The following is a 27290-nucleotide window of genomic DNA, read 5'->3' on the forward strand; positions in this document are numbered from 1 at the left end:
TTGAACCAAAAATATGTTCCATTTTGAAGATGGTTATTAAGGAATTAACCAATTTTTGGTTTAATTGTTACTCCAGCACTGTCCAGTGAGAGCCTTAAGAATAGGAGAGGGAGGCTTCCCTGGTGGCGCAGTGGTTGAGAGTCCGCCTGCCGATGCAGGGGACACGGGTTCGTGCCCCGGTCTGGGAGGATCCCACATGCCGCGGAGCGGCTTGGCCCATGAGCCATGGCCGCTGAGCCTGCGTGTCCGGAGCCTGTGCTCTGCAACGGGAGAGGCCACGACAGTGAGAGGCCCACATACCGCAAAAAAAAAAAAAAAAAAAAAAAAAAAAAAAAAGAATAGGAGAGGGCAACACTCATTTCTTTTATTTATGTTTTTGGCCGAACCACGCAGCGTGCGGGATCTTAGTTCCTCAACCAAGGATCAAACCCGTGCCCCCTGCAGTGGAAGCGTGGAGTCCCAACTGCTGGACCACCAGGGAATTCCCGACACTCATTTCTTGGCATTACCTTTTTGGAAAACAATGTAAAGACCAATATAATCCAATTTAATGATCTCATTTTTTTTTCCTGATTGCAAAATTACATGGTCATTGTAGAAAATTCAGAAAGTCACAAGGAAAGAAGAAAAAACCTTTCTCCCAACGGTTACACTGTAATGTTAGACTCTCAGTTCAGTCTAGTATGATAGGCGCTTTTCTACAAGGTTGGCTCATGTCTAAGTTTATGTCCTGTCATGTCTTAAACATTTTCTTCTTTATTGGAAGTTTGAGCTATAATTGACATACCATAAAATTCACCTCTTTGAAGCACACAGTTCAGTGTTTTTTAGTGCATTCACAAGGTTAGGAGTCACCACTAATTCTGGAACACTTGTATTATCCCAAAGAGTAAACTCACAGCATTAACAGTTACTGCCCTTCCCCGCTTCCACCCTCATCCCAGCCACTGGCAACCATTAATCTTCCTGTCTCTATGGATTCACCTATTGTGGATATTTCATGTAAATGAAATTATACAATACGTGGCCTCCTTCACTTAGCATAATATTCTCAAGGTGCATCTATGTTGTAGTATGTACTTCATTTCTTTTTATGGCTTGATAATATTCCAGTGTATGAGTGTACCACGTATTGTTTACCCATTCATCAGTTCCAGGTATTTTATTATAAGGCCCCTTGGAGCCCAGTAGAATAACTGCTGCACATCTGAAGGACTAGTTCTTACGGGCAAATATTTTTATCAGTATTTAGTTTGGAACCAACCCCTTTCTTTATTTTTCTTCTCCAGACACTGTTGTCTTTTATTTTTAAATAAGCTTTAATGGGGGCAGTGGGATTGGTCTGCTACCACTTTTGGAGGCCACTACAGTTTTGGATATTTTTCACCTCATTGAGATAAGTCACTTCTCTTTTTTCCCCCCACAGGGATTCTGAAAAGTTTTAGTTTACTCATCCCCACGAAATAAGAAAAAAAATTTTTTTTCTTTTTCTTTAAACGTAAAATACACCATGTACTGTATTCCTACAGGAGAGGCCTTCCATTTTGAACAGACAAAATGGGAACCTAATTCTCTGCTTACAGTTTTACATTCTTGTTGCTTGGAAAATTTTTCTACTGGCTGGTTTCTCGTTTCATATACCCCAAACCTGGTTTCTCCTCCACTTACTACATAGGTCTAAGGAAGGGGGCTGTAGGTGCGTTTGTGATCCACATGATCCACACCCTCTAGCCCTGCACACTTTGGGTCAGATGTCTGGTGAGGTGGCATAAGGTGGTAGGAGTTTTTCTGGAAGCTAGCAATTTTAATTTAACCATAAGCTATATGATTGTGAATCTTAGGCTGTTCTGTTAGTCTCAAACTCAGTGTCTGTCCAGCCAACTCCTTCTAACTGGATCCCCCAAGTGCTTGCTTCTATTCCAGCACACTCCACGAGGGGATATGTGACAGAGGCGAATTCCAGGTGGAAATAGACAGTGGTCTGTTGTGTTTATTTTAATCACCATATATATTCCTTTTGCAAGTTTAAGAAAAATTAACTGTATGATCTATTGCCAGGGTCCTTCCTAGGGCCTAGAGGGCGTTCATGCAAGCAAGCACTTGGAAGCTTAAGGAAATTACTGGGAAATTGGACTTCTGATACTTATCTTAATGAGGATGGAGGCAGAGATTGAGGGAAAGAGAAGATATGGGCAACTTTTTATTCCAGCGTGCTATTTTTGCCTTGGGTTGAAAAAGATAGATAAGTCACTTCTTAATTAGTGCCTTTACCCAGAGTTGGAATCATCCTCAGGCTTTTGAACTCGTGTCTTCCCCCTTTCCTCTAGTAATTTGTAGCTGTTGGAAGTGGTAACCCCTGCCACATTTTATTTATCCACTTGGATTGCTTCTACCTTTTGGTGATTGTGAATAATGTTGCTATGAACATAGGTGTACAAATATATCTGAGTCCCTGCTTGCAGTTCTTCTGGGTAGGTACCCAGAAGTGGAATTGTTGGATCATATGGTAATTCTATTTATTATTATTATTTTTTGAGGAACTGCCATACCGTTTTCCATAGAGGCTGCACTATTTTACATTCCTCCCAGCAATGTATGAAAGTTCTAATTTTTCTACATCCTTGCCAAGACATTATATTTTCATTGTTGTTTTTTTAATTATAGCCATTCTAGTGGGTATGAAGTGGTATCTTATTGTGATTTTGATTTTCATTTCCTTAATGACTTATGGTTTTAAGCATCTTTTCTTTCTTTTTTTTTTAAATTAATTAATTTATTTTTGGCTGCATTGGGTCTTTGTTGCTGCGCGCGGGCTTTCTCTAGTTGTGGCGAGCAGGGGCTACTCTTCATTGCCGTGCGCGGGCTTCTCATGGCGGTGGCTTCTCTTGTTATGGAGCACGGGCTCTAGACGCGCGGGCTTCAGTAGTTGTGGCGTGCGGACTCCAGAGCGCAGGCTCAGTAGTTGTGGCGCATGAGCTTAGTTGCTCTGTGGCATGTGGGATCTTCCTGGACCAGGGCTCAAACCCATGTCCCCTGCATTGGCAGGCGGATTCTTAACCACTGCGCCACCAAGGAAGTCCCTAAGCATTTTTTCATGTGACACACATACTTCTAAAAATGTGGAGAACCCACCAAACTGACAGTGGTTTCTTTTAGCACTTGGTGGAGTAACTGGTTGGGAAGTTATTACCTAGTCAAAAGGGACCCTAACTCTGCGTTATTTAGAGTGTTTTGTTTTTTTTTAACCAGTATTTCTGTTAGTAAGATATAGAACAAGTTAATGCTGGTTAATATCTTCATCTGATTGAGGAACATAAAAATAAACTGTTGAGCACTTGGAACATGGGTGGGGAAGTTTATTGACCCTGGGAGTTGATAAAGTTCTTTGCGTACCAAAGGATGATTTTGATCTTGCAGCAAAGTAAGGGTTAAATTGCTTTCAGTCTGTACCATTATATTTTATTCTAATTGTGTGGGGGAAGTGCGGTAGCTTACTTGACCAAGTGGTTAAGAGTGTGAGCTCCGGAATCTGACAGCTGGGGTTTAAATCATTTCTCCATCACTTAACTATCTATCCAAGTTGAAATACTGTTTAACTTCTCCATGTCATAACTTACCCATCTATAAAATAGGATGTTACTTCATGGGATTTGTGTGGATTAACTGAGTTAAAACAGATTAAACATTTGGGACAGTGCTGCTACTAGAAAGCACTCAAATGTTATCACTCATAATTTATTACTAAAAAAGGCCAGTATTGTTGGAGAGGAGTGCCATTAGATGATGGGCAGGTCACAGGGGGCCTTCAGGGCACTCATTAGGGACTTTGCTTTTTGGGTTTTTTTTTTTGGCCACGCCATGTGGCATGTGGGATCCTAGTTCCCCGACCAGGGATCGAACCTGCAGGGATCTTAACCACTGGACCACCAGGGAGATCGTCTTTAGGGACTTTGGATCCTATCCCAGATACAAAGGGAAGTTCTTAGAGTTTACAGTAGGGCATGAGTTGATTAGCTCAGCTTTTAAAAATCCGTCTAGCCCAATACTATGCAATAGAAAGCTAATTCAGGCTTTCTATTGGATAATTTAAAATTTTCTAGAAGCCATGTTAAAAAAGCAAGAGAGAAAACAAGTGAAAATTAATTTGGATAGTATTTTATTTAATGCAGTATATCTAAGATATTACAATTTTAATGTGTGATCAATATTTTTAAAATTGAGATTTTATATTTTTTGTACTAAGTATTCAAAGTCTGCAGTTTGTTTTACACTTAAGCACATCTCAGTTGTGGATTAGCCACATTTAAAGTGCGTAATAGCCACATGTAGCCAGTGGCTGTGACCCTGGACGATGCCGGTCTGTTATGAGAACAATTAGAAACAAAATTAATATGGGAGACAACTTAGGAGCACGTTGCCATAGTCCAGAGAGAGATGCTGGAGGCTTGGTCTAGGGTGGTGGCAGAAGAGAAAGCAGCTGGCAGGCCCAGAGCAATAGGTAGGACGTAGAATATGTAGGTGGACTTTTATTGATGAGCTTGAGGGAGATGCAGTTAACAAGGTTGAATGCAACATTCCTGGTGTACATAACTGTAGATGGTGTTGCCTCTTAGAGTAAAACACAGTAGCAGAGGAGAAAGAGACTCACTATTGGGCTTGGGCACAGGTGTCAGGTCTCAAGCATTGCCTGAATAGGGTCCCTTCTGGTGTTCATCTTTCTCTGTTACTTTGAGGTCTGTGTGAGTGGATGGTAGCTTGGACTGTTCTCTCTCTTGGTCGCTCTGATCACATGATTTTATGAAATCCTAAATTATAGTCTCCCCATGTTAGAGGATGTAACTTGTGAAAGTTGAGGATGACTAGAAAGTTGTGAGGTCTGGAAAGTCTGTGTGTTACACTGGAGGCTGAGATTCCCTGGGTGGTTTTTTTTTTCTTTTTTTCTTTTTTTTGGTCGTGCTGTGCGGCTTGTGGGATTTTTGTTCCCCAACCAGGGATTGAACCCAGGCCCCGGCATTGAAAGTGTGGAGTCCTAATCACTGGACTGCCAGGAAATTCCCTCCCTCTGGGTTTTATCGGTGATGAAGATGATGTGCAACATGGCTTGTGAGGTTGTCAGGGATCTGGTGTGTGTATGTTGACCTCCTTGAGTTGAAAGTCCTTTTCAGAGGGAATGGTTTGAATGTTATCCAATTATAATGGTAACATTGTATAAAAATCTACATTAAGGCAGATATTTCTTAAAACTACCTTGTATTTGAAATTTGTACCATTATTTATTAGAAATGCTGTTGGGATGTGCAATATAGAACTGTTCTTTGTTTATTAATGTAGCTGGTCTTCTGTAGATAGGTGTAAAAGAACAAAGTTCCCGGGATGATTTTATCCGTATCTGGCAACCCCTGGTTCCTGTTTCTGTATAATGTGTTGAGCTGTATTTGAAGGAAGCTCCCTTCATCTCCGATGGCTTTTCTCCTGCTCCTGCTGAAATGAGGAATAGGCAGAACGACTTCTTTCTTGTAACTCCTCCTCAAAGTCTGAGTCTGGTTTTGGGGTTCAGGAGGTCATTGGTCTGTGTGTATCTGTGTGCGTGCGCGTGAGTGAAAGGTGTGCTGGGGCAAGAGAGTGTTAAATATCCTGCTTTTAATTTTAATTTTACTGGTTTTTAGAATGCTTGTGACTTTCCACGTCTACATCTTTTTTATATGAATTTGTGATAAATTCCTACTTGTTTATGTCGCTATGGACTTTTTTTTTTTTTTTTTTTTTGCTGTACGCGGGCCTCTCACTGTTGTGGCCTCTCCCGTTGCGGAGCACAGGTTCCGGATGCGCAGGCTCAGCGGCCATGGCTCACGGGCCCAGCCGCTCCACGGCATGTGGGATCTTCCCGGACCGGGGCACGAACCCGTGTCCCCTGCATCGGCAGGCAGACTCTCAACCACTGCGCCACCAGGGAAGCCCACTATGGACTTTTAAATGAACCTGGAATTTGTTTCCTTTGCTCTTAGGACCAGAACTATTCTGTGGCTTCTTTTTAACCCCCCCCTTACCTTTTTTTGTTCCTCAGTGTTTGGCTCTCAGGTCACTAAGACATGGTCCCTTCCCTTACGAAGTTTAGAAGCGAGTGCAGCCCTGTGTGGAGGAGCCACACTGAAGGGGGCGCCTGGACTGTAATGACCAACACTGTCCCATCATCTTCAACACATGTGTCCAATAAGGAGGATTGGAGCCTATGATCATACACATATAAATTATCTGGAGTATGGAAGCCAGTATAACTGTGAACAATAAGTTACTTGTGACACACCTGACAAATAATCACACCACTGTGGTTAATAATCACTAGTCTAGTGGGAGAATAAAGATCGGTGAAGAGATTATAAAATGACATTGCTTTCATCTTGAGGATTAGGTCAGCTAAGGTGCTGTGGAAATGGGGATGCTAATTTACATACAGTAAAATTACCATTTTTAGTGTATAGGACTGTAGTTTCTAATTTCTAGAGATTTTACACATGGGACAGTTGACAACCAATAGCATTTATTATTACTTAGAATGTTTAACTCTTACAAGCAATTTTGTTTTGAACATACTAAACTTTATATATAATACATGCAGTGAAAAATTTGACGGACATTTCCTCAGTTTTTTTCAAGTTAAAAATTTACTTGTATTAATTGTGTCTGTGTGTATATATATATTCACATATAAATATATGTGTCTATTTGTGTGTATACATATATCAATGTATATATAATTCATATATCACTTTGCCAGTGGGCCTTCTGGAGGCATTAGTTTCATTAGCATTATTGTAGGTTTAGTCAACATTGTTTATGAATCATGGGTATTTAACTTTTGTAGTGTTTTCTCTGTAGTAGTAAAAGTTAATGTAGTGTAAGGTAAGCTACGTGGAGACTAACCTATTTAGTGAACCAATTGCTTTTAGGAAGAATTAAGAATGATGTTTATTTAAATTAACATCTATTAAATTGGCACTTACCCCATACTTCCTACATGCCTCCTCCACCACCTCTAGCTGCCTCCGTACCCCTGCCCCTCAAGGTACCCAAATTTCATAAAGCTCTACTATTGGAGTGGCTTTCATTTAAAAGCTAAATTTTAAATGGTAGATGTACCTTTTCTGCTGCTTTAATTATTTAAATTGGAATGAATACATTGTTAGAATTTTTTAATTTACACAGAAAACATTTATTGGTATTAAGATTTTTTTTTTAGTTTTAAAAATATAAGTAGATTGCTGTTTAAATTTTTTTAAAGGCACTACATGTTACGTACTATCTATTGCATGGCATTGTGAAAGGTTTCCTATTTTTTGGCCTTTATAAATTAGGTCTCTTAATAACATTACATGCACGGCAGACTTACCTCTAAAACAGGTGAGCACTGTTATAAAGAGTACTGTTCCTAATAAGCTATACTAGTATTTCCTCCTGAGAATGTTTCACTTCATTTGTGAACTATTTGAATGTCTTTTTCTGCCTGTATATTTTAGGTGCTGCGGCTAGTACAGTGAACAAAAACTTCCTGTTCATGCTGAGCATGCATTCTAATGGTTGAGACAGACAAATGAAATTTTATGTAGTCAGTTAAGTGTTCTGAATTAAAAGTAAAAAATTAAGCTTTATGATTTAAGCAGTAGCTGTAATTTGAGACAAAGATCAGTGTGCTTCTAGACCTCACCCACAGGAAATTCCCTATGTCAGAACTTACCTATGAAAATACTAACCATTCCATTCACAAATAGGTGTTAACCTTATTTTAAATGGAAAAAAAATAAATAAAAAGTTCATCTCCAGACAAACCTTGCTATAGATTTCAGTCTGGACTCAGCAGACAAAATAAAAGCCTGAAAGTTACCACATAGGATAAGCATTGCTTTAGAAGAATTTGCTTAAAGTTTAGTAGGAAATTACCATAAAAACTTATTTAGTGAGTCTCTTAATGGTTTACTGTGTCCTGGGGGCCAGAAAACATTCTCAAGGGACTGCCCTTCAAATTTTGCAATTAAATTGATGAGTAAATGGTTCACTATAAATTAATAGAAGTTTATTTTGTTTTACTTTTCAAGAAAAACCTGCTACAGTTCTTGGAAGCGAATGATAGTTGAATTTGGTTTATACGGATGAGATGTACACCTGCAGTTTATACTATAATAAAATTCAGTTGCTGTTTTAACAGGCTTTCATTAGAATAACATGCATGTGCAATAATGCAGCTACAGGAACGATAGACAGTTTCCAACTGTACTTTTTCCAACTCAGTGTAGGCTTAGAAGACTGACAGCACAGACTCACTTCTTTTTATACTTTCTACTGTCCCAAGAATTGATAAACCACTTAGATTAGTCTTTAGTTCAAGACTCCAGGCAGAATATCTTTCTTCATTTTGCTAGCCTGCCTTGAGAGTAGTCTGTTCTGATACATCTGTTCCAGCTGTAAAAGGAAGTTCTTTGAAAAGGAATATCTTAAAGATAAAACTTAACGTGGGCCCTTGTCTTGTGACTTGCTATGCAAGGAGGAAGTGTGATGATGTGTTGGTGGTGTGTGTATGGGAATTACATGCTTCTTTGTCCTCCAGCCTCAGGGACCAGCAGCTGTAGCTTTGAATATTTTGCTGAGCCCCTGTACTTCTTGGTTAAATCAGCTCGAAGTCAGGGGCCTCAGGAGAGGCAGAAGAGAAAAACCCACCGTATGCTCCCTATGGGGCCCTTCCCTCACTTCTGTAGGCCCAAACCCCAGTTATTTTTTTTTGGGCGGGGGACTCATTTCCATCACAATTACTTTGTGATTTTAAAACCTGTTCCTGCCCTTGTTAATAACGTGGGAAATTGAAAATTTGTAATTTTCTCTCCCCCTCCTGATAGGTGCTGGATAGTTTACTAGTCCAGTATGGAGTGGTGGAAAGCTGTGAGCAAGGTACATGTCTTCTCAATTGCTTTCAAATTTGTAAAAGGAAGAAAGAAGAAAGAAAACTAACCTTTTTTTTCCTCTTCATTTTTTTTCTTCCTCTAGTGAACACTGACTCGGAAACTGCAGTCGTTAATGTAACCTATTCCAGTAAGGAGCAAGCTAGACAGTAAGCAGTTTGAAACTTTTAATCTCTGTGTATGACTAGGTTAAATATAGTACTTATATTTTGGGCTGGTGGGTAGCAGACATAAACTTTATTTTGCAAAGTTTGACCTTGCAATTCTTTTTAAGTTTGAATGTCTAATAAGAACCTACATTGGTTAAAGTTTTTATTACATTTTCAGTATATCTTTAATGCCAAGAATATAGTGATACAGTATGAAGCTGAATTGCATCCTGTTTGCAAAAAGCTCTGGGCCTGGGTATCATTGCTAAATTACATTAAAGACTTTTTTCCTTATTATTGGTTATGATAACATACATTGTTGCTGTTTTGCCCAAAGCTGGTAAGTTTATCATGGGTTAAACTAACAACAGTGTTAAATGTTAAGTTTTCTTGTTTGCTGATTTTTCTGATTACTATTGTCATTTAGGAGTGTGCAGAAGTGGGGTTAATGTAATTTGGTGGAAAAAAATATATTCCGATGCAATAGGCAAAGTTTCACAGATCAAAAAAATCTTCCCTAGGAAAAGATAATTCTGTAGGCTTGGGAATAATCTAATGAACTGATTGACCACTAGAGAGAGGAAATGAGGATCCCACAAATACTGCTTTTGACTGATACGCTCAGAACACAGACATGGAGGGATGGCATGCAAGGTGCCCAGCAGTGCTGAGTGTCAGCAGACCATGGGAATTTTGACCACCGCCAGCTAAAGTGCAGGCAGGAACAGACTGTGCTGTGTGGGAAAAGAAGGACCATGCTGGCTGACCCTGAGCCCTAAAGGGGAAAGGCGAAACCAGCAGCAAGAGTGGGAATAGAGCCAGGTTACCAAAGGCAGTACCCACGCATGGAGGGACTATGAAAAGAAAGATGGGGGTGGGAAAGAGATGGAAATTTGCATAACACAAGTGGAACTTTATTTTTTAAATTGGTAATATTCACATGGTTCAGAATTTTAAAGGTCTAAAGATGTATGTAGTGCAAATCTTCCTCCCAGCGTTGTTCCCCACCTACCTTGTTCCCTTCCTTGTAGATAACCATATGGAAGAACAGTACGTGTGTGTATTCTTCCTCCTTTTTACCCAGATGATACCATAACATTTGAGTGTTTGATACATGTAAATATATCTCTTACAGTTGCATAGAATTTGATTGTATGGATATGGAATGACTTATTCCCAAATTGGATTTTTATTAGTTCTCTTGCCGTTATGAACAGTGATGTATTGAATCCCTTTTGCAGTCATTTTGCAAGTGTGCGAGTATAGCCATAGGTTAAATTCCTAGAAGTAGATTTGCTGAGTCAAGATGGATGTGCATTTTAAAAATGTTGTTGGATATTGATGAGTTATCCTTCCTAAAGCTTGAACTCGTTTAAATTCCCGTCAGCACTGTGAGAGAGTCCATTTCTCCTTAATTCTCCCTAACACAGGGCTTTATCAAACTTTGCCTATCAAGTGGGTGAGAAGTAGTATCTAATTATGTTAATTTCACTTTTCTTTCTCAGGAGCAAGACTCGAGATTCACTTTTAATATTTTAATATGAGACTCTTAATATATTTTTTTAAATTTTTAAAAATTGAAGTATAGTTGATTTACAAAGTTGTACCAGCTCTGCTGTACACCAAAGTGACTCAGTTTTACATATATCTACATTCTTTTTTTAATATTCTTTTCCATTATGGTTTATCCCAGGAGATTGGATATAGTTCCCTCTGCTATACAGTAGGACCTTGTTGTTTCTCCATTCTAAATATAATAGCTTGCATCTACCAACCCCAAATTCCCAGTTCATCCCTCTCCCTCCCCCTGACCCCCCTTGGCAACCACAAGTCTGATCTCCATGTCTGTGGAGGCTCTTTTTTTTTTTTTTTTTTTAAAGGTGTTTTTTTGTTTTTGTTTTTGTTTTAAATTAGTTAATTTATTTATTTTGGCTGCGTTGTGTCTTTTTTGCTGCGCACGGGCTTTCTCTGGTTGTAGTGAGCGGGGGCTACTTTTCATTGTGGCACACGAGCTTCTCGTTGCGGTGGCTTCTCTCGTTGCAGAGCATGGGTTCTAGGCGCACGGGCTTCAGTAGTTGCAGCACGTGGGCTCAGTAGTTGTGGCTCGCGGGCTCTAGAGCGCAGGCTCAGTAGTTGTGGCACACGGGCTCAGTTGCTCCGCGGCATGTGGGATCCTCCCAGACCAGGGCTCGAACCCGTGTCCCCTGCATTGGCAGGCGGACTCTCAGCCACTGCGCCACCAGGGAAGCCCGGAGGCTCTTAATATATCTTAAAATACTCATTTTTTCCTTCTGTTTATATCGTTCATTTATTTTAAAAATGTTAACAGTTTATGTGAGGACATTATAGAAGTTGTGGTATATGTTGTAAAACAAACTGATTTCTTACAAACTTTATTCTTCAATCATGATATAAGAGGAATAACAAGAAAAGTTCACATTTTTTACCCGAAGTAGATTGGGGGTAAAAGTGAGCAGTGAGAACACAGGGGCTCCATTCATTTACATGTGTTAGTCTTTACAAAGACTGTAATAAATATTACTTGGTAGAGCCAACTCTCTGTTAGATGGGAGATAAGGGACAGCATGATAAACCCAAGGATATTTGGAGATTGTCGGAGGCCTGTCCCAGGTGTGTTATTTGACAGTTTATGTGAGGCTAGCTGGGTAGAGGGGAGGTGTCTCATTTAGCAGTTACACAGCTGTACGGGAGAGCGCATGTTGGAGACATACCCACATAGCTTTGCAGATGTTTGGAGTGAGCCTTCATGGGGACTGGCTGACATTTAGCACCCACAACCCCCTGTAAAAATTCCGAAGCATTAAGAGTACAGGCATGGGAAGGGTAGACTGCTAGCCAAGGCAGAAAGACTGCTGAAGGTACTCTCAGCATGACAGCAAGCTGAATGTGGAGACATTTTAATTCTAAAAGCACTTCACAGTGATTGTTAGAGATTGTCAGGATCCTGTTGATCACAAGGAGGGATGAAAAGACTGTTAGGAGTTTGTAGTTTAGGCAGTTCTATAATCTAAACAAATAAACTGGGCATTTCAGTGAATGAAAAATCATCATGTCCTTCATTCTAGTAGTCAACCCATTAACATTTATTGAGTACCAATTATTGACCAAAAGTTGCCAGTGAATAAAGGCAAAGTCTCTGTCCTCAAGGATGTGCCTTCCAGTGCTGGAAAAGTATTTGGAGAGGGATTACCTGATTTAGTTCCTGTCCAAGTTGAGTTTCCTTCTAGGAATACTGGGTTTTCTCCCTCTCAAGAATTCCAAAGATCAAAGAGAATTATTAGAAAATAAGTGAGTATTCAGAGAAAGTTAATAGATTTAAAGAATGGACAGATCAATTTTGATTACAATGTTATGAAAACTGTTAGTTTTCTAGTACGTTTTTTAAAAAGATGTGAAGTGCATTCTCATTCTTTGAGGAGAACTAATTTTATTTGAGAAGCATTCGATGTAGTGGAGTAAGCATTGACCCTGAAGTCAGGCAGCTCTGACTGTAATCTTGACCTCTCTGAGCTTCAGTTTTTCAGCTACAAGATGAGGGCTGACAAGAAACTAATATATTCATGCATATATGCTCATATTTATAGACAGTGGTCTTATCAAATATAAATTTGATAATTTACAGTAAATAATAATTTACTGTAAATAATAATTCTTGTTCAACCCACTGCTTCTGGGCACCTGAAGAACAGCTAGATTTGGCTTGAGCTGGGGATGGCCGGTCCGTCCAGGCCTTGCTCTGCTGAACCCTGAGAGCTTGTTCTCTGAGCTCCAGCAAGACTGTGTCCTGAACTAACCTGGCATGGTTTCTTCTTGCCTTTTCCATTGCAGCTATCCAGAGCTCACTTCTTCAGGTGTTAAGGGCTGAGGTGACATTCTCAGCTGACTTCTTTTTTTCTGTAGCATCTGTTACGTGGCCATCTCTGTAACTGGGATGTGCTTGTGCAGGAGTGAGTAGTGTGGACATTAAGAGGATACATTCCAGAGTCCAATTCCATGGAATGGACTTCCTGTTGCCACTTCTCTAGCTGTGGCTCTGGTCAAGTTAAACTGTCTTAATTCAACCCTATGTGTAAAATGGGAAGGTGGTAAGAGTTCCTAAGTTAGCAACTATTACACATGTTCCCAACATTTTTCACTGCTGTTGATAACACCCCGTTATTGTACAGGATACTTCATTTCAGATGACTGGCCACTGACCCTCAGGAGTTAGGGACCTAGTTCAAAAGCCTCTTTTTAAGCTCTATGAATGACACTTTTAAGAGGATTCTTCAATAAGGCTATGTCTCTAAGAATTTAACATGGAAATTCCTGCCACCTTGTGGCTAAGAAAAAATCAAAAGTTAACAGTGCCAATATTACTAGGAAATGCATGCATTTGCTTTAACCTCAAGCCTCAAATTACTAATTTACTAAAATAATACATGAGTAAAAATAATGAAAACTTAAAAAATAAATTATTAAAACCAGGAGTATGGGGCTTCCCTGGTGGTGCAGTGGTTAAGAATCCACCTGCCAATACAGGGGACACGGGTTCGAGCCCTGGTCTGGGACGATCCCACATGCTGCAGAGCAACTAAGCCCGTGTGCCACAACTACTGAGCCTGCGCTCTAGAGCCCGCGAGCCACAACTACTGAAGCCCGCGTGCCTAGAGCCCGTGCTCCGCCATGAGAGAGACCACAACGAAGAGTAGCCCCTGCTCTCTACAACTAGAGAAAGCCCGTGTACAGCAATGAAGACCCAACGCAGCCAAACATAAATAAATAAAATTTTTAAAATGAATTAAAAATATGAATTAAAAAAAAGATCAAAGAACTTTATTAAAAAACAAAAAAACAGGAGTATGTATTTAGTGTTTCTTGTTCCTGGAAGCAAGAGAGACTTGGGACTCTGGAATATCTATTCCTTCCATCTTCCAGGGATGCTCAGATAACAAAGACAGTATTCATTGGAAGATCTGTAATGGGTGACAAATAACCCTTCAGAATTTGTAGGTATTTAGTTCTCTTTTTTAGGGTTCTTTTTTCTTTTCTTTTTTTGTAGTTGGGGCTGTTTATTATCTGAGGAGCTTTTTCTAAAGATAAATTTGGCATTTTATTTTATTTTTTATTTTTTAAAATTGACGTGTAGTTGATATAACAATGCTGTGTTAATTTCTGCTGTACAGCAAAGTGACTCAGTTTTATATATATATATATATATATATATATATATATATATATATATATATATATATTCTTTTTTATATTCTTTTCCATTATAGTTTATCCCAGGACATTGAATATAGTTCCCTGTGCTATACAGTAGGACCTTGTTGTCCAGGGGGTTCTTATTTCTGGTGTGTGTTTTTTTTTGTTGGGGAATAGGGATATAGTTTATATATTGAAGCTATTATTGCATATCTTTTCATATCAGCTTGAAGATTTGTATTGGGTACACACAGAAGTGTTTGAAACAACTTGGCTGATGGCTAAAGGGAGGATATTTACCCTTAAGCTTTGAAAATTATGTAAATAGAAGATTTATTCTGGAAAAAGAAACAATAGAGCAGGTAGTGAGACAAAGAAATTTGTTGCCCGTTTTGCCATTCAGAGATAACCACTGTGAAATTTGCCATCAAGTTTGTTAGACTTTGTCCATGCATTACAACTTTTAAAATGCTAAAGATCATTCTGTAGAGTTGTGCAGGTTGTCTTTGCATTAGCTATATTTATACTATTGGTAATCTCTATCTGGTATTTCATCCCTACCACAGTCTATGTAGCTAAGTCCTCTACTGGGCATCTAGGTTGTTTGCAGTTTTTTTTGCCTTTAGAACTAGTTTAGTAATGAAGTCTTTTGTAGGTAAATATATGGGCTTTGTCCATAATTGTTTCCTTAAGATGCATCCCTGCAGTGGTATTATCAGGCTTTTGGTAATTATTGCTGAATTGTATGTCTCAGCCTCTTATTCTTGGTACAAGGAGAAAATGGAATGGTGTGACTTTTCAATAATGGCTAAGCCTCATTTTGTTAGGATCTATGAGATACCCAGCAGTGAGGTCTAGGAATAAGAAAAAGAGATTTTAGACATGGAATTTAGAGTTGAAAGGGACCATAAATCTAGGCTAATGCCAAACAACAAAATGACTTTTCCAGGGTTCCGTGGCTACTTAGTCTTCAAGCTGGGCTAGAATTTGGGTCTCTTTTTCACTGCTCAGCTCTGTATGTGTGTACCATTGGATAAATTTAACTTCTCTGGGTCTCATTTCTTCTTACTCTCTCATCCTTGAGATAAACTACTTATTCTTTCTCTCAAGGCCCTTTCAGTCCTACACTGTGATCTATCCCAATAAACTTAGCAATGTAATTAAGAGCTACCAGCTAGCAAAACTACTCACCATCTTCTGAATGACTCTTAAAATTGCATCAGAGCAGAGTCAAGTAATGATGAGAAACAGCAGCCTGGGTAATACACATGTGGGATAAACATCCTTGAGTTCTGTTGAGCTGAACGCATATGTTTTGAGTAATTATGATGACAATTGTTGATCACACGTCTTGCATGTACAGTAGGATTGGTGAAAATACTATTAAGGTTTCCCCTGAACTCAGCAGACCACCAAATGGTATAGCTGAATATTAAGCTTTGTGCATAGAAAGGTTATAGTGGTTGACTTAAAATTCAGAAACTTGGAATCTTCAGTCATGAGAAAGTCATTGCTTGCAGTTAAGTTACTCCTGTACCTTCAGCCAGCTGTGTCCAAGTTTGGAGCACTGTGGGCTGAGGGGTTGGGAACCCTGCTTCCTTGGCAGTTAGCAGTGGGATATACACAGTACGTGCTGTCTGCTCTCTGACAGGAGCAGCCTGAGCTTAGAGCCTTTGGGACCCAGACTGCGCACTGGGTCCTGGAGCCCTGTGCTATCTGACCTCCCAAGTGAGAGAATCTTTTCTTTTCCCCTCCAAGAAATCTTTTTAAAGCAGCACAGTGAAGTTTGGAATTACAGTTTATGCCAATTTGAGAGAGTTGTTTCTTGGGACACACATGACCTTATCTGGATAGCCCCAGAATACATAAAAGGATCTGGTGACTTACATGTTTATCTCTGTTTATTCCCATGGAGAAGGACGTCTGTCTGCCTGCCTCTCTCACTCAAGAAAGAAGCTAATTACTTTTTTTGGTAACATTACTGACTTAATTCCAGAATCAAACTTTACTTACCCTCTTCTGAAGCTGGCAGTACTCAATTTTATAGTGGGAAAGGAAGTTACTATGGACTGTATTGCCTTTTATGCCTGTAGGTATAGTTGATTCCTACATTGGGCTTGGCTTTCTTTATGTCTCTGAAAGAACCTTCAATGATCTGTTTCTTTGGGCTTTTAAAGGTTTAAAGTTGCTTTGAATGGGGAATTCCTTGGTGGTCCAGTGGTTAGGACTCTGTGCTTTCACTGCTGAGGGCACTGGTTCGATCCCTGGCTGGGGGACTAAGATGCCACAAGCGGCCTAGGGTAGGCAAAAAAAAAAAAAAAAAAGGTTACTTTGAACGAATATCTAATTGGTTGAAACTTCTGTAATTCCAACTTCCTGTAATAAATATACATCATTGATATTAATAAAATCTCTCAGCTGTTGTCTTCCTTTAGCAATAGCCAAAATATTTTAGGGCCCTTAATCCACATATTCCTTAAGAAAAAAGAGGAGAGGGAAGAAGCAAGGGAACATGTGTTAACTTAAGGTTCTTGTATCAGGGCATTGGTAAAACAAGTTTTGCTGTGTGCCTGCAATCACCTGTGAAGCTTATGAAAAGAATGCCATCTTTAGCTACTTTTTAAAAATTGAAGTATAGTTGATTTACAATGTTGTGTTAACTTCTGCTGTATAGCAAAGTGATTCAGTTATATATACATTAGAAAAGAATGCCCTCTGATACAAAAATCACGTGGAAATATCCCAAGATGTATTGTATTTGGAAAAAAAGCAAGTCACAAGACTATGTATATCATGATCTTAGTTATGCTTTTAAAGAGGGTACTGAACACATACACACCTGTGTGAACATATGGAAAGAACTGGTCCGTTTGCAGAAGTTATCACAGTTAACAGTTACTCTGGGAAGGGTCTTGGAGGGTTGGTGATGGTGACAGAAATATCTTGATACTTTGTTTTCCTGTATGATTGGGATCTTTTCTAATAAGAGTTCATTCGTGTGCAAGGCACTGTAGGACAGTGATGGAACAGGGGATTGGAGTGAGAAAGGGCAGGATTCTGGGTCCTAAGAACATTGGTATGCCTTGTCTGGTTGCTTGGGTCTGCCGTGCAGTTTCATGGTTTTGGTACCCTTTTTGGTGCTGGGACTATCTCCCCCTGCCACCCTCTCCATCCAAGTCAAAAATGGAAAGATCTCCAGATAAGGAAAGCAGTATGTGAACCAGAAATGATCATTCTGAGCAACTAGACAGAGAGCATTTCATGCCTGTGTTTCTGTCCCTGCCTGGATTGAACTCGGGGCCCACTGGAGCACCATCTGAGCAAAGAATCTGAGTAAACCTAGAGAAAGTGTGACGCCTTTTTTTTTTTTTTAATTTTATTGTGCACTGGGAGTGTGTATTATTAGGATTATGTCTGTGTGTGCTTTTGAAACCTTGGTGATATCGTCTGTCCACTTTTTACTGAGTTTTTCACTTTTAGAATAGGTAGGTAAGCTAGAACACAACAGTTTGGATGACTGTTATAAACAAGGTAAGTAAAAGGTGCCAGACATGAGAGATTACATGTCTACTCATATATATTTATATAGAAATTTAAACAGGCAAAATTAATCTATGGTGTGAGAAGCCTAGGGGAGGGGCAGTTACTGGAAGGAGGTACTGGTTGGTGGGGCTCCTGGGACACTGGTGTGTCTTAGTTCTGCATCTGGATATGCATGTTCACCTTGTGAAAATTCATTGAGATGTATGCTTAAGATTGGGTACTTTTCCATAATAAGCTTCAAAAATGAAAAAACAAAAGTAAACTCTCAAAATAGATGAATGGATGCATGGATGGATGGACGGTTAGATAGGTGAGGTAGAAAACAGCTTCATTTGGTTTTTCTGGCCCACTACCACCCCTGTCTCTCTGCCCCAAATGAAATCATAAACTCCACAAGGGCAAGACTGCTTACTCCCTTGGGGACTGGCTCATAATAGGTATTGAGAATTTATAGTGATTGATTAACTGAGTATTAAATCCTACCCATCTCCGTTGAGTAGCTTAGAGATTTTTGTCCTTTGATTCTTTTTTGTTTTTAAAATATTTATTTGGCTGCACTGCATCTTAGTTGCAGCATGTGGGATCTAGTTCCCTGACCAGGAATCAAACCCGGGCCCCGTGCATTGGGAGCGTGGAGCCTTTTTTTTTTTCTTTTTTAAAGAAGATGTTGGGGGTAGGAGTTTATTAATTAATTTATTTATTTTTGCTGTGCTGGGTCTTCGTTTCTGTGCGAGGGCTTTCTCTAGTTGTGGCAAGCGGGGGCCACTCTTCATCGCGGTGCGCGGGTCTCTCACTATCACGGCCTCTCTTGTTACGGAGCACAGGCTCCAGATGCGCAGCCTCAGTAGTTGTGGCTCATGGGCCTAGTTGCTCCATGGCATGTGGGATCCTCCCAGACCAGGGCTCGAGCCCGTGTCCCCTGCATTTGCAGGCAGATTCTCAACCACTGCGCCACCGGGGAAGCCCGGGAGTGTGGAGTCTTAATCACTGGACCACCAGGGAAGTGTCCATGTCCTTTGATTCTTAAAATATTTTAAATATTTGTATTTAAGAGGTTGAAGTAAGGGAGGTGTATATTCGTTACATCCTTTCCATTCTGATTTGGAAAAACTGGCCAGGATGAGGACTGCCCACTCCTCTCTTGCTGTGCCGGTGCTCATAGGCTGTTACTGACCTTATAAGTAATAGCTTAGTCAAGAGTGGGGTTTTTTTTTGTTTTTCTTTTTTGTTTGTTTCTTTGTTTTGTTTTGAGGTTTTTTTGGCTGCACCATGCGGCTTGTGGTATCTTAGTTCCCCAACCAGGGACTGAACTCAGGCTCTCAGCAGTGAGAGCACCGAGTCCTAACCACTGGACCACCAGGGAATTCCCTAGTCAGGGTTCGGCAAAGTGTTTTTTTTACTTTATTGGTAGATGGCAAATATGTTCCCTTTGGAAACTTGTTGGTCTTTCCTATGTGTCCTTCAAAGGAAAAGTGCAGGTTGTGGCGGGGTGGGGAGTGTTATGTGTGTTCTGGGTTTGCTACTTCTTCAGTGGCTTTATTCAGAAGTTTTAGAGCCAGTAATCCTGAGTGGATTAGGTGGGTATTGCTTTGCTGAAAGGTTTGTTTTATAGCTCGGTTCCTCTTCCCACCCCCTGCTCCTTGTCAACTTTCAGAGCGTTAGACAAACTGAATGGATTCCAGCTGGAGAACTTCACACTGAAAGTGGCCTACATCCCTGACGAAATGGCTGCCCAGCAGAACCCCTCGCAGCAGCCCCGAGGTCGCCGTGGGTTTGGGCAGAGGGGCTCATCGCGGCAGGGGTCTCCAGGATCCATGTCCAAGCAGAAACCGTGCGACTTGCCTCTACGTCTGCTGGTTCCCACCCAATTCGTTGGAGCCATTATAGGAAAAGAAGGTGCTACCATTCGGAACATTACGAAACAGACCCAGTCTAAGTGAGTATTCCTGAGTGTGTGGGGGGCCTTCATGCTTTCCCCTTTGGATCTTAATAACAGAGTGGGTTGTCTTGGTACTTTGTGTCCTTCTGAACATGGTAGTGATCCCTTCTTGTATGGTACTTGGGAATCCGGAAAATCTTTGTGATTTGATATCCTTTTTATTTTTAATAATAAATAAAATAAATGTATTTGTTTATTTATGGTTGCAGTGGGTTGCACGTGGGCTTTCTCTAGTTGCGGTGAGCGGGAGCTACTCTTCGTTGCGGTGCACGGGCTTCTCATTGCGGTGGCTTGTCTTGGTGTGGAGCGCGGGCTTCAGTAGTTGTGGCTCGAGAGCTCTAGAGCGCAGGCTCAGTAGTTGTGGTGCACGGGCTTAGTTGCTCCGCGGCATGTGGGATCTTCCTGGACCAGGGTTCGAACCCGTGTCCCCTGCATCGGCAGGCGGATTCTTATCCACCGCACCACCAGGGAATTCCCGTGTTCATTTCATATAAACCTGGGGCTAAACCTTAATCTCAAAGGGAACTTCAGATTTTCACACATGAATGGAAAACAAATGATACTTAATCCACTCCTGATGAGGGGGGCCCTGATAAACAAAAGGGCAGCTTCTAGGTTCTCTGCTCCCCCATCTCCACTCTGACCTTCAGTGATAACTGCCTTCAGTGCTTTTGGAAGTAATTTTCTGGGTCCAATACAGAGATAGTTTTTCAGTCTTGCTTTACTTCAGTGAAGAATCATTCAGCTATGGTCCATAGTTATCCTGTGTTTAAGCCATGTAGTTAGAATGGTTGTTTCTTTAGGCTTTTGTTTGATAGTTTTAATTTGCAGATTTTAAGGAATTAGAAGATTCTCCATCAAACCTTGGCGCTAACTTTTTAGGAGTAGAAAGCAGGAGCTATTTGTTTTTATTTACCACTGTAGCCCCAGTGGTGGGCATGTTGCCTTATATGTAGGTGGGTCTCATATTTGTCAAATGAGTGAAATAACTCTATGTGAATTATATTTAATGCCCTTAAAATATATCTAAGGTACTTTCTCAATTTTGAAGCTCCAGTGATTATATATTCATTGTTTTGCTTTAGTAACCATCCTGTTTGCTTTAGTAACCATCCTGTTATGCTGTAGTGAAGATTTTGACCCAAAGAAACTTGGTAATGAACTCTGTCCTCACCCTTAGTTCTGTAAATTGCTACCAGGCACACCTCTGGGACAGCTGCTGCCATATTTCCTGAAGAACTGTGGGTGTATTGGGGAGAAGAGGCTGTGTGTACAAATCTCTCTTGTGTCATTCTATAGGAAAGGGTAGGGAAATGGCCCCTGGGCCAGCTACAGAGATGACTGTGGATCATTTTGCTTTTTAAATTTAGTAAGAAAAATTATTATTTTGTGTGGTTCAAGGAGTTAAGCAGTCTTTTTCAGAAGGTGTGACTATACCTTGTGCTGTGTATATCTTGCCTATGTGTTTGTTCCAACAGGCTTAAGAGGCTATCCATGTTCATCACAGGCACCATGCCTGCCTTGAGCTGGCTGACTCATTTCTCACACAGAAACAAACGAACTGTGTCTACTGGTGGTTGCGTACCCACTCCCCTATGGAGTGACATCTGGTCCTGCCTTCCCCTGCTTTGAAGCAGGAGTTGCTGGGTGCTGGTTACCTTTGTGCAAACTCAGTGGCTTTGACTTCATAATGTAGAGTGTGGGGAAGACAAGTGAACCATAGCCTAATCGGTTTTCATCTTAAATTTGCCTGGTTTTAATATTAAAATTTAAGGGCTTCTTGCTTCCCTTGATTCCCCGTTACCTGCAGAAACTGATCATTCAGTGGTTTACCTTCCTTGTCACATGGCAGATTAAAGTTGTTCCTTTTAAAGCTACTCATTTCCTTGTAGGGGGAAAGAGCTTCTGTGATTTAAATTTCACTGTTTGTTTTATTTAAGCAGGAAGATGGAGGATGGAGAGGGAAGGGAAGCAATTTTTGTTGCATCCGATGATTCACTTGCAGCTCTGCCAGCGGATTTAATTAGCTCTTGCCCCTGAAACTAGTCATTATCAGATCTTCTATTTCTGGAATGGCCTCGCAGGGCTACCCTAATCTGTAAAGCAACATCACCTTCTCTCAGACCTCAGAGTTTAGTCATCCTTAACACAGTGAGCAGGTGGAAATAAACCGGGAGGAGGGAGATTAACATGTTACCTACTAGCAGAGAGACAATACAGTGATGGGGGATTGAAACCAGTGACTGGAAAGATGGTTCCTGAGATCAGAACTGTTATCTAAGATACTTTTTTTTTTTTTTTTTTTTTTTTTTTTTGGTGGTATGCGGGCCTCTCACTGTTGTGGCCTCTCCCGTTGCGGAGCACAGGCTCCGGACGCTCAGGCTCAGCGGCCATGGCTCACGGGCCCAGCCGCTCCGCGGCACGTGGGATCCTCCCGGACGGGAGCACGAACCCGTGTCCCCCGCATCGGCAGGCGGACTCTCAACCACTGCGCCACCAGGGAAGCCCTAAGATACTTTTTTAATTGGTTATTTCTAGATATCCCTTATTGGTTTCACTTCTACATTGCCCTAATATTTAGTTACAGATTTTAATTCTGAGATAAATCTTCAGTTTTCAATCAGACATTTAGGAAAATGAAATCCAGGCCTTGATTTTATTGGCAGGATGAAGTGGTCCTTCTCATGACCGTGAGTTACGCAGCTCTTCATCTAGTGTTTGAGTGGCCAAGGGAACTCACCAGTACTTAATTTTCCCTGAACACATTTTTTTTTGATAGTTGATTTTCTTTCTTGTACTTTTTAAACAGAAGACTTATTTTTGTATTTAATTCAAAACGTACAAGTATGTACATTAAAAAAATAAAAACAAAGAGCTAATCTTCATCTAACCCCCAAGGTGACCATTGTTAAGTTGGGGATAAGTCTTTACAGGACTCGTTCCTTGGACCTACTAACATGTGTAGCTTTAAATGAGAAATCATACCATGGTATGTATTGCATTTTTTTTCACATAAGATCAAGGACCTCTAACTATGTTGGCACCTGTAATTTAACCCCATGGTTTCGAACAGCTGTATAGTATGGATGTAGTGTTATTTAACTGTTTCTTCCTGAGAGGTATTTCAAAGGTGATTCCAACTTTCTTTCTGTTACAAATAGTGCTGCAGTGAACATTCCCGCACTAGTGACTTTCAAGCAGTGTTGGTCCCCTCTGTGGACGTTCAGCAGTGTCTGGAGACATTCTTGTTTGTCACATCTGGATGAGAGGGGGTGCTGCTGGCATCCAGTGGGCAGAGGCCAGGGATGCTGCTGGACCCTACAAGGCACGAGACGGCCTCCACAGCAAAGCACTAGTCTGATCCGAAAGGTCAATAACTGCAAAGGGTGAAAAACACCCGTCTTGGCCCATGTATGAGACTACATCTGTAGGAGGCGTTACGAGAAGTAGGATTCTTAGGTCAAAAAATCATAAGCAGGGCTTCCCTGGTGGCGCAGTGGTTGAGAGTCCGCCTGCCGATGCAGGGGACGCGGGTTCGTGCCCCAGCCCGGGAAGATCCCACATGCCGCAGAGCAGCTGGGCCCGTGAGCCATGGCCGCTGAGCCTGCGCGTCCGGAGCCTGTGCTCCGCAACGGGAGAGGCCACAACAGTGAGAGGCCCGCGTACTGCAAAAAAAAAAAAAAAAAGATCATAAGCAGCTCAGCTCTGATAGGTCCTGGCGGTTTGCTCTGTACTCTGCACCGAACCAGAAGGGTGGCCATGCCCAGATGCGCATCCTCTTGCCAGCACTTGATTTCATCCATTAACATGCTCGCAGGCCTAGAAGAAAATGACACCTTGTTTTAATGACCAGTGAGGTGGAACATCATTTTGTGTTTATTGACCATTTGCTTTTCTTTGAAGTGGAATTGCCACCTCTTTGGGTTCCATTCCCATCATCACTATTGGTTATGCACTTTCCCCTCTCAAGGAGGCAAAACGTAGAAAGAGCCCTGCCAGAGGAAACAGGAGCGAAATCCCCACGCGTGACGGGTGGTGGACATACAGTATAGAATCAGGAGTTCCACCTGGCTTGTGGAATTCCAGCTCCAGTCCTCTTGGCTTGTGTTCCCGTCCCCCTTGGTTTTAGAGCAGAAGAAAGCCTTTTGTTTGAACCCAGGCTCTCGGACGTGAGATGTTTGACCTGTGGCACCTAAAAGGAAAATTAAGCACATGCAGCTTGGGCAGAATGAAAAGATGCCCCTGCGTGAGCAAAGAGAGGGGAGTACTTCTGGAATTAAATTAAAATTGGTCTCATCCGTGGTGACAGCTTATCGAGACTTGATGCTTTTGAGGGGAGTGAGTCATCCACTCTTTGCCCAGAAGTGCTGTGACTTCAAAGTTGGTAATTACAGACTCTATTGTGAATACATGCTTACAGCTCTTGTTTTCCTCTCTCTTTGTGCCCACCGGAAGAATTGATGTCCATCGTAAAGAGAATGCAGGTGCTGCTGAGAAGTCAATTACTATTCTCTCTACCCCTGAGGGCACTTCTGCGGCTTGTAAGTCTATTCTGGAGATTATGCATAAAGAAGCTCAAGATATAAAATTGTGAGTAAAGAGGATTACCCCGTGAAGAGGTTGATATTTACACTGTCTTATTTTGGAATTCTGTGACACAGTTCTTGGGAATTGCCAACAAAGAAAGAGAAATACTGTCCCAAAGAGCGACAGAGGGTTGGCACTGTTGATTTTGTTATACAGCATAAGTCTTTTAAATACTTTGTTTTCATTCATGTTTGGATATGTTGTGAGTGGTGTAATGGAGAAAGTCTAGCTGTAAAAGAAGGCAGCTGGGTGTCACAGGAAGCTCACCTAAGGTCCAAGGAGTATCCCCGGGATTTACCCAAAGCAGGGACCCCAAATCCTCACTCGTTCACGTGGGGCTCGTTGGAGCTCTGTCCATGTCTGCCCAGCCTACCCTGCGGCAGCAGGGAATATGGAGGTGGGGAAATCCCTACTCTTGGGCTACGGTAAACTGGAGATTGATTGGAGCGTTTCAGGTTGAAACTCTAAATATCTTTTGCACAGGAACCTTGAGCAGAGGTTGGGTTCTCTGCTGCTTGTAGCGTCCAGCACAGTGGTGTGCTGAAAGTAGGATCCAGAGTAAGATGCTGGACTTAGCTTGGGGACCTAATGACTAGCATTTAATTTGTAGGGACCTTTGAAATATATTACATATATTTTAATTATAAGGTATTATATGTTGCTGTATTATAAGATTAACATTCTTTTTTAGTACAGAGAAAAGTAAAGAAAAAGCCCACCATGCAGATAACCCCAATGACATTTTAAACAATGCTACATATATGACTTGGAAATTCAGAAAGGTACAAAATGAAAAGTGAAAGCCGTCCCTTCTTGCTCTTATACTCTTCCCCCAAGGTGTAACTACTGTTGAGTTTCTTCTGTTTCCCTCTATAAGTTGTGCATGTTACCCCCAGGAGTGTGTTTTAAAATTCTTCTGAAATCACACTGGTTTGCAGTTGTACATGGTGTTCTGGTACTCAGGGTTTCAGAATATGGGTTTGAGTAAGGTGTTTTCAAAGGGCTAACAGAATCCATTTTGGGAAGACATTCCCTGAGATGAATAAGAGAAAAGTTTTAAAAATTAACTCCTACCCAAATACTTGTCAGTGTTGCTTCACCCCCTCTATTCATGCATTGCTAGAATGTAGGCTAATGGTCAGCAAGCTTTAAACTATACCTAGCAGAATTCTTCCTACATGGTAGGTAGGAAGTAAATGTTTAATGAATGAATATTGTCTTTTTACCCTACGGTAGGTTTACTTACCCTGATTTGATGGCCTTTTTTTTTTTGGTTTGTTTTTTTCTTTCTTTACAGCACAGAAGAGATTCCCTTGAAGATTTTAGCCCATAATAACTTTGTAGGACGTCTTATTGGTAAGGAAGGAAGAAACCTTAAAAAAATTGAGCAAGACACAGACACTAAAATCACAATATCTCCGTAAGTGCTGGCTTGCTTTCTTTTGAATCAGAAAACTTTCACACACCGTTTCTAAGCTGTAGGTTATATATTAAGCATTTTACAACTCTTGGAGCTGGCCTGTACCACCATACTTATACTTCATTTCTCAAACTGAGTCTACGGCCTGCTGTTTCTAACTCATAGTGAAAGTATTATCTGTTCCCACTAAAAAGGCAGGATGCACTAAATACTTTACATTCATATTTCCTAGCTGAAGTCTTGGTCAGGTTTTCTGGCATATACTCCCAAAGTTGGAATATATAACCCAGTGTATTATGCATTGCTGTGTAACAAATTATCCCAACACTGGACCGCTGACGACAAGGGTAAGCACTGACTGCTCACCTAGTTTCTGTGGGTCAGGAATTCAGGAACAGCTTGACTGGGTGGTTCTGTTTGGGGATCTCTTGATGTTGCTGAGAAGTTGATGCCGGCTCTTGGAGTGAGGCCTCAGCTCCTCACCTCCTGGGCCTCTCCACAGGGCTGTTTGCGTGTCTTAAAGACACGGCAGCTCTCTTCCCTCAGAGTGAATGATCTAGGAAAGAGCAAGACGGAAGCGGCAATGTCTTTTATAACATAGCCTCGGAAGTCACACTTTTTTTTTTTTTTTTTTGCGGTACGCGGGCCTCTCACTGTTGTGGCCTCTCCCGTCGCGGAGCACAGGCTCCGGACGCGCAGGCTCAGCGGCCATGGCTCACGGGCCCAGCCGCTCCGCGGCATGTGGGATCTTCCCGGACCGGGGCACGAACCCATGTTGCCTGCATCGGCAGGCGGACTCTTAACCACTGCGCCACCAGGGAAGCCCATGAAGTCACACTTTTTACCATTTTTCTATTGTTGTTGACATGTTGGCTCTAGTTAGTGTGGGAGGAGACTGCCCATCCCTGGGGAGTGGGGATTTGGAGGCTGGCCCCATGCCTAGGGCCGTGAATGCCCTGAAATTATATGAAAAGGCCTTTGTCTTCTGAGGGTGACTTTCCTTCATTTCCTTCAGAGTACCCCAAAAAGTCGAAAAATAGTAGAGAAAGACTGGGGCAATATGTTCACGTAGTAAGAAGTTTTCAAAGAAGGGGGTGGAAAGGAAGTGGGAGAGTTGTGCTTTGTGGGAAAGAAAGGAAAAAACGCAAAGTGGTAAAAATAACAAATGATCCTACCCGGTCTTGAATTTTATGCTCAGAAAGGGGAGGGTTTTAATAGAAAATAATCTTAAAATCTATTCTGGAAGCAACTATTTTAAAAATTGTAACAAAATGCTTGGCAGGGGAGAGGTGGGTTGAGCCTGGAGATGAGACATATACTTGTTTAAGTAGTCTAAGACAAATCATCTTCATTGTGTAGATGTCTATATTTTTAGTGAGTTTAGGAAGAAGTTAAGGAAAAATATCCTATTCATCTGGCTCAAGTCTAGCTTGAGACATTTTGCTAGTAGTGAAAATGAGAATTTTTTTTTTTTTTTTTTGCGGTACGCGGGCCTC

At 41.2% G+C, this 27290-nt stretch overlaps 1 protein-coding gene and 1 long non-coding RNA gene across 2 annotated transcripts in view; one reads left to right on the forward strand and one right to left on the reverse strand.

Annotated features, from left to right (window-relative positions):
- The window catches only part of IGF2BP3 (insulin like growth factor 2 mRNA binding protein 3), a gene marked incomplete at both ends in the record, with an annotated part of 148535 nt that overhangs the window by 102834 nt on the left and 18411 nt on the right, over positions 1-27290 (forward strand). The window contains 5 exons of the mRNA XM_079711318.1: positions 8886-8937; positions 9034-9097; positions 19503-19784; positions 24243-24377; positions 25672-25794. Of these exons, the coding sequence (XP_079567444.1) occupies positions 8886-8937; positions 9034-9097; positions 19503-19784; positions 24243-24377; positions 25672-25794 (656 nt within the window). The remainder of the gene's footprint in view (positions 1-8885; positions 8938-9033; positions 9098-19502; positions 19785-24242; positions 24378-25671; positions 25795-27290) is intronic.
- LOC307058005 lies at positions 23490-26641 on the reverse strand. Its single transcript, XR_013811075.1, has 3 exons — positions 26161-26641; positions 25621-25747; positions 23490-23606 (listed from the first exon to the last, which is right to left on the reverse strand). It is a non-coding gene; the product is annotated as an uncharacterized lncRNA (long non-coding RNA).

This window comes from Hyperoodon ampullatus, assembly GCF_949752795.1.
Source record: "Hyperoodon ampullatus genome assembly, chromosome: 9".
NCBI classification, from domain to species: Eukaryota; Metazoa; Chordata; class Mammalia; order Artiodactyla; family Ziphiidae; genus Hyperoodon; species Hyperoodon ampullatus.